The sequence below is a fragment of the Coregonus clupeaformis genome, unplaced genomic scaffold, assembly GCF_020615455.1.
Source record: "Coregonus clupeaformis isolate EN_2021a unplaced genomic scaffold, ASM2061545v1 scaf0253, whole genome shotgun sequence".
In the NCBI taxonomy this organism is placed as follows: Eukaryota; Metazoa; Chordata; class Actinopteri; order Salmoniformes; family Salmonidae; genus Coregonus; species Coregonus clupeaformis.
Window position 1 is genome coordinate 128,080 of NW_025533708.1, and position 7,242 is coordinate 135,321.

The 7,242-nt window shown below is 39.0% G+C and overlaps 1 protein-coding gene across 1 annotated transcript; it reads right to left on the reverse strand.

Annotated features, from left to right (window-relative positions):
* Positions 1 to 2,457: 2,457 nt before the first annotated feature.
* LOC121555156 (trace amine-associated receptor 6-like) lies at positions 2,458 to 3,972 on the reverse strand. Its single transcript, XM_041868964.2, has one exon. The coding sequence runs from the start codon at positions 3,913 to 3,915 to the stop codon at positions 2,959 to 2,961; it is 957 nt and encodes a 318-aa protein (XP_041724898.2). The 5' UTR covers positions 3,916 to 3,972; the 3' UTR covers positions 2,458 to 2,958.
* Between the last annotated feature and the right edge of the window lie 3,270 nt (positions 3,973 to 7,242).

Below are 7,242 nucleotides of genomic sequence, written 5' to 3' on the forward strand. Positions count from 1 at the left end.
CCTAATCTAAAGTGAGGACTATTCATACTTTCTTAATACTTAAATATAAATGTTTGAAAGAATGTTTTATTGTAGAAGGGTCAGTCTGGGGTAATATATTATTATAACACTTTAATTAAAAATATTTGTGGTGGCCAGATCACAGGCCAGAAAGGTATTTTCAAAAGTTGCTGCCAGTGTGTCTGGTGTTAAAACCTTACAGTTTTTTGATCATCGGCTTTCTGCCACTTGTTAATTCCTTAATTAATCCAATATTTTATGCTTTCTTTTATCCATGGTTCAAAGTAACAGCTAAACGTATTTTAACCCTGAAGTTAAGGCATGTGTAGTTCCTATGTTTTTATTCCCTAGTTTGACATAGTTATGTTATACTGTTTTGTTGTAATTGCTTCTTTCATGTAACATTACTCATCTCAGTATTGTCATCATAGGTACATGTGGTGTTGTTGCAGCATGATTTGGAATGATTGGAATGACTTGGAGAAGGAATAAGAAGGCATAAGCTTGTTTTATAAAATACATTGTAGTCAATTTGGTTTGTATATTCCAAATACTAAATTCTGTGGTTGTTCCATATTATTTAATGATAAAAAGTACGTATTCTAAAGTGTACATTTTGAGGACGTCATGTATGAAAAATGTATGCACTCACTAACTGTAAGTCGCTCTGGATAAGAGCGTCTGCTAAATGACTAAAATGTAAAATGTAAAAATGTAAATCATTCTATATGTTGTTTAACATTACCCTCTAGTGGCTCAATTGGGACACAACATCTTCAACAAGTGCAGTAAAGTTGAAATGCACAATAATGTATGATATCAGATAACTTCAAGGTCTAACTCAATGGTGTATTGTAGTAGTTCATGGTGAAATGTAAGAATATGCAATTATGGACAAAACTTTAATGTTCAGTAATAAACCATTTGTAAGGCATTTACAGTTTGTTCACCATTTAATCATCATTACTGACAGATTTGTTAAATGTTAGTCAGCTAGGTATTTTCACATTTATAAATAACTACTATATGCATTAATGATTCATAGTGTCAGATTGCTGCCAGGTCAGGGGTCATGCCAGAGCAGCTCTCAGATGCTGTTGAGTCTGAATGAATATAGAACTATGGTACCACTTTATAATAACACCTTGTAATAAAGAATATTTAATAGATTAAGAAAAAGTTTATTCATTTATTCATAATTACTCCCACATTTGTGTTAGTAAGCAAGTTGTTCACACATTTATAAATAACTTTTATAGTATGTAATAAGATCCTTCATAAGATGTTTGATAAATGTCCTTGTAACCCATTTACCAATCATTGGTAAAGTTGTGTTGCAGTCCCTAAAGCGAGGACTATTCATCCTTAATAAACGTTGAGTGACCAGTGTAATTTCTCACAAAAAGATGGACATGCCATTGGTAGACATTCCAGCAGTACCTGATGCTCCTTAAGGTCTCAAAATGACCTAGAACATATCAATGGTTAAACAATAAGCACACAACACAGAGGATGTTAAAGGAAATATATGAACATTTTATTCCAAAACAGTCACACTGTTGTAGTAGTATGCTGAAAGTAGTAGAAGTAACATGTTTTGTCTGAAAATGCTAACATTTGTGTTTATTGGCAGTGACTACCAAAACCAAAGTGTGGATTGTAGTCACTCATTAGAGCAGTTCATATACTTCTTACAGAGTAAGGGAACCAATATCTAAATACATAATTTAACTGAACATTATGTTTAAAAGGTTACTCCCTTTAATACACCACAAGTGAAGTTGTCCAAATACTTATGACTTCTTCAAATGGGGGGACTAGATACATAAGGTGTTCTAATTTATGTATGAAAACACCCTCAAATAAAAGGTGGCATTCTATAATGTCGCCTCATATTAAACTTTTGATGTCAAATCCAAAAATGATTTGTACATGGTACAGGCTCTAAAGAAGTTAACTCAGCCATCTACACTGCCGTCGGCAACGCAGCCAAGGAGTACAAAACTAAACTTAATAATGGGAAACATAGTAATAGCTTACATAGAACAGATCTACCGCTTCTTAGACCTGCTTTCAATGAGAATGACAGCTCTATAACTCATATTTCTATGCGAATTTGGACGGGTCACCCAAAAAGTTACATATTGCAGCATTAAATAGTAAATATTTTCATCATCATTTATCATTACTCACACATTTGTTTTAGTTGGTAATTCACACATTTATAAACAACTTTTGTAGTGTTCATACCCAGAATGTTGAGGTTGAAGTGTCTGCTGCGGTCTCCTGAGCTGTTGTGTTTTAACATTAATGCATAGAGTAGTTATATATCAATGTGAAAATACCTAGCTTACTAACATTTAACAAATGTGGGAGTAATGATTAATAAATGGTGAGCAAACTGTAAATGACTTACAAATGGTTTATTACTGAACACTATAAAGTGTTACCCATGATTGCATATTCTTGCATTTTACCCTCAACTACTTACACAATACACCATTGAGATAGACTTGGACGTTATCTGATGTCATGCATTATTGTACATTTCAACTTTACCACACTTGATGAAGGCATTGTGTCCCAATTGAGCCACTAGAGGGTGATGTTAAACAACATATAGAATGAATCTTTACGTCCTCGGAATGTACTATTGGAATACTTACTTTTTATCATTAAATAACATGGAACAACCACAGACTTTGGTATTTGGAATATACAACCCTAAATGACTACAATGTCTTTTATAAAACAAGCTTATGCCTTCATATGCCTTCTCCAAGTCATTCCATTCCAATCCATCCAAATCATTCTGTATCAACACAACATGTATCTATGATGACAACACTGAGATGAATAATGTCAGTGTATTGTTACATGAAAGAAGCAATTACAACAAATGTATTACAAAACATATCAAACCTATGTGTGTCATATTTAGGAATAAAAACATAGGAACTATGAACGTCTTAACTTCAGAGTTAAAATAAGTTTAGCTGTTACTTTGAACCATGGATAAAATAAAGCATAAATTATTGGATTAATTAAGGAATTAACAAGTGGCAGAAAGCTGATGAAAAATGATAATAGATTATCAATTAAAATAAAAAAGAAATACAATTGAAATGGAATCCAACAACTTAGAAAGGTGAAAACAACAATAGCTAGAGTTTTTGCTGCTTTTTTCTCTGACTTATTTGCCTGTACAGTTTTAACACCAGACACACTGGCAGCCTCTTTTGAAAATACCTTTCTGGCCTGTGATCTGGCCACCACAAATATATTACAATAAAGTGTTATAATAATAGAGCACGGGACAAACATTGAAAATAAAAGGCCAATGATTTTAATCCAATTTAATTCTTCTACAATTAAACATTCTTTCAAACACCTACTGGGTACCTGTACATTTACAACGTTTTTTGCAATAGCAGCTTCGTATATGATACAAAAACACCAGTTAATGGATATACAACACATCATTCTTGTTATTGTTATTTTAGAGTGGTACAATAAGGGATCACACACAGCAACATAACGGTCAATAGATATCAAGACCAAACTGCCCAGAGATAAAGAAGCGCATAAACAAGTGAAATAGAAAAAAAACACACAGAAATATAGTCCAAAATCCCAGCATGATTCCATTAATGCTACAGTCGTTACTGGTATCACAATCAGTCCCACCAGGAGATCTGACACAGCCAGAGAGAGGATGAGCAGGTTGGTTGGAGTGTGGAGCTGCTTGAAGTGAGAGATGGAGATGATCACCAGTATGTTCAGAAATACTGTAACTGCTGAAATCAATGAGAAGAAGATGTACAGTGTTATGTAGATAGATGTCGATAGCAAAGCCTTTCTGCAAGAAGAGTTTCTGTCTTGAAAACAGTATTGAACATCTTCCTGGTCCTCCATTTGAAATAAAGGGTCAAAATGCTGAGGTCCTGCTCCTGCTTGGTCCTGTGTGTGACCCTGTCAGGTCAGCCTTCTGACAAACTCTGAGCTCTGCCTCTCTATTTATCCCTGAATGACTGACAGACACTCCCTTCCCCAGCATCTCTACACACACACACACACACACACACACACACACACACACACACACACACACGCACGTGAGCACAGAAATGAACAAACAGTGTGATAAACAAATCATTTGTGAAAGCATGATATAATGTATGACAGGATTGTATGTTGCTATGGCCACCTAGCCTGTCCTTCATTCTTACTGATAGTTAAACATCAGAGAAAAGGTACATTTTCTCAACTGAGCATTTTAATGGAGAAAAAATAGTATGGTTGATGTTTTGGTCACTCAAAGGCTATTTTACATGGGAAACAGGAGAACTGTGTAAGACTAACTGTTTTGGGTGATGTCAGTGCTCAGATTGGACCATAATCCACAACCTCAGGAGACATGACAGCACACCACATGTCAGCTAATCAGTGTGGAGGAAAGCTGACAGTAAGGAAGTTGATGAGAGGGTATAACTTCATGGTGTACCTGCTTATAGCACATGCAATCAAAATGAATTGTGCCATTCCATAGGAACATCCCGTAGACTTGTAAAAATGTCCATCTGAACTGAATTATGAACCATACTTCTTATAGTTGAGGGAGACTTTGTCTCAGTTACATTATGGGGACAAATACTATTTGTCAGACATCAGAACAACCACACTGTATTCTGACCCAATCACCCCTTGATGTTTTATTTTCAATATCTTGTGGGTTTTCTGATTTTTCTCTGATAAAAGTGACTATGAAATGTGATTTCCAGTTCAGTTCAGTTGTATCGATCAATGATCTCAAAAGCACTTTAAGTAATTAGGGACAATTCAACATGTACTGGGAATATTTTCACATGACCCTCCCCTTGTACTGTAAAAAGAAAGTACACACCCTCCCCCCTCATAGAATTAACTCGAAATAATGCTTACGACCATAAATAATAACTTTGTTTAAAAACGTGGATATCGACTTTGCCACTTCGGCATGCTTTTGTGGCACAGTCGATGCCACGCAGGGCTACGGGCCATGAGAAACAAGATTCTCTGGTCTGATGAAACCAAGATTGAACTCTTTGGCCTGAATGCGAAGCATCACGTCTGGAGGAAACCTGGCACCATCCCTATGGTGAAACATGGTGGTGGCAGCATCATGCTGTGGGGATGTTGTTCAGTGGCAGGCACTAGGAGACTATTCAGAATCGAGGGAAAGATGAACGGAGCAAAGTACAGAGAGATGAAAACCTGCTCCAGAGCTCTCAGGACCTAAGACTGGGGCGAAGGTTCACCTTCCAACAGGACAACGACCCTAAGCACACAGCCAACGACAATGCAGGAGTGGCTTCTGGACAAGTCTCTGAGTAGCCCTGTCAGAGCCCGGACTTGAAACTGATCGAACATCTCTGGAGAGACCTGAAAATAGCTGTGCAGCGACGCTCCCCATCCAACCTGACAGCGCTTGAGAGGATCTGCAGAGAAGAATGGGAGAAACTTCCAATATACAGGTGTGCCAAGCTTGTAGCGTCATATCCAATAAGACTCAAGGCTGTAATCGCTGCCAAATGTGCTTTAACAAAGTACTGAGTAAAGCGTCTGAATACTTATGTAAATATGATATTTCTGGGGAATTTTTTATACATTTGCTTACATTTCTAAAAACCTGTTTTTGCTTTGTCATTACGGGGTATTGTGTGTAGATTGATGAGGAAATTGTTTTATTTAAACCATTTTAGAGTAAGGCTGTAACGTAACAAAATGTGGAAAAAGTCAAGGGGTCTGAATATTTTCAGAATGCACTCAGTAAAAAGTATGGTGGAATAAGAATAAGGTATATCTATTTTGTATAAAAATATACTTATTTTGGTGAAAACTGTAAGGGATCGGGGGTTGGCAGGATCTAGACAGAGTCTGACACTTCCCCGATCTACAGAGAGGGGGAGTCATCAGACTCGATCTGGTTCACCTGAGTTCTGAGCACACCTGTCAGTAATTAGTGTAGGATTTAAGGTGTGCTCAGAAGCTCAGTCGGCGCGAGGTATTGTTCCATTGTGACTTGCTAAGCGTTTTGTTCCGAGAGAGAGAGAGAGTTTGTTGTTTTTGATTACCCGTGTATCCGACCTGTGCCTTGTTGTTTGACTCCCCAAATTGCTTAATCCTCTGCTTGTCTACCCAGTGATTACGTCCTCTGATCCTGTGCCTGTGCCCTCGACTACGACTAAGCCCGCTCCATTTGTACCTCTGCCTGTCTATGCCTGGCCCGGTTTTGACCACAGCCCGCCCGACCACGATTAAGCTATTCCCTTGTCTGTACTCTAATAAAGCATCGCTATTCTGCGATTGGATCTTACCACTCTGTCCGAGTATTCATTACAGAATACCTCGCCAATACCATGGATCCAGCGGAATTACAGAGGCGATGGGAGATACAGGAGAAACGGATGGATGAACTCCTACAGCTACTCAACGCTGGTGCGGCTGAAGGCACCACCCCGAGCACGGTCAGTCCTCGTCATGCACCTCCGATTTCTCTACCTACAAGGTACGACGGGGAACCTGGCAAATGTCAGGCGTTTCTACTCCAGACGTCCCTGTATATGTCGTACAATCGTACTATGTTTTCCGATGACCGTAGCAGGGTGGATTTCATGATTTCTCTGCTAACGGGAAGAGCACTGGATTGGGCTACTGCGCTTTGGGCAGCTGAGGTCCCCGAGTTGAATGCGGAAGTTCAGTTCAAGAGTCTGTTTCAAGAGGTGTTCGACCACCCAGTATCTGGGCGTAGTGTGGGAGACCAACTATGCGAACTTCAGCAGGGCCGTCGCACAGTAGCCGACTACGCTTTAGAGTTCCGTACTATAGCAGCCGGTAGAGGATGGAGCGAGACTGCTTTGCTCACAGTTTTCCGAAGAGGGCTGCGCAAAGACGTACAGACTGAGTTGGCTTGTCGAGGAGATATCACTGCGCTACATGAGTTTATCAAAATAGCCATCTCTATTGATAATCTTATAGTGCAACACAAGGCATCCACAGTCCGGGAGCCCTCGATCACTGGTCCTATGCAATCGACAGAGCGGAGGAGAGAATCTGAGGAGGAACCTATGCACCTGGGACGGTCACCTCTACAAGGTTCGGTGAGACAACAACGTCAGCAAGACGGACTATGCCTGTATTGTGGTCAGTCGGGTCATTTCGTTCGTCAGTGTCCGGTACGACCTAACCGTACACCAGGATATC

Bases quoted from the DNA above. Each gene is read 5' to 3' on its own strand.
- LOC121555156 (XM_041868964.2), bottom strand. From the start codon at position 3,915: ATGGAGGACCAGGAAGATGTTCAATACTGTTTTCAAGACAGAAACTCT.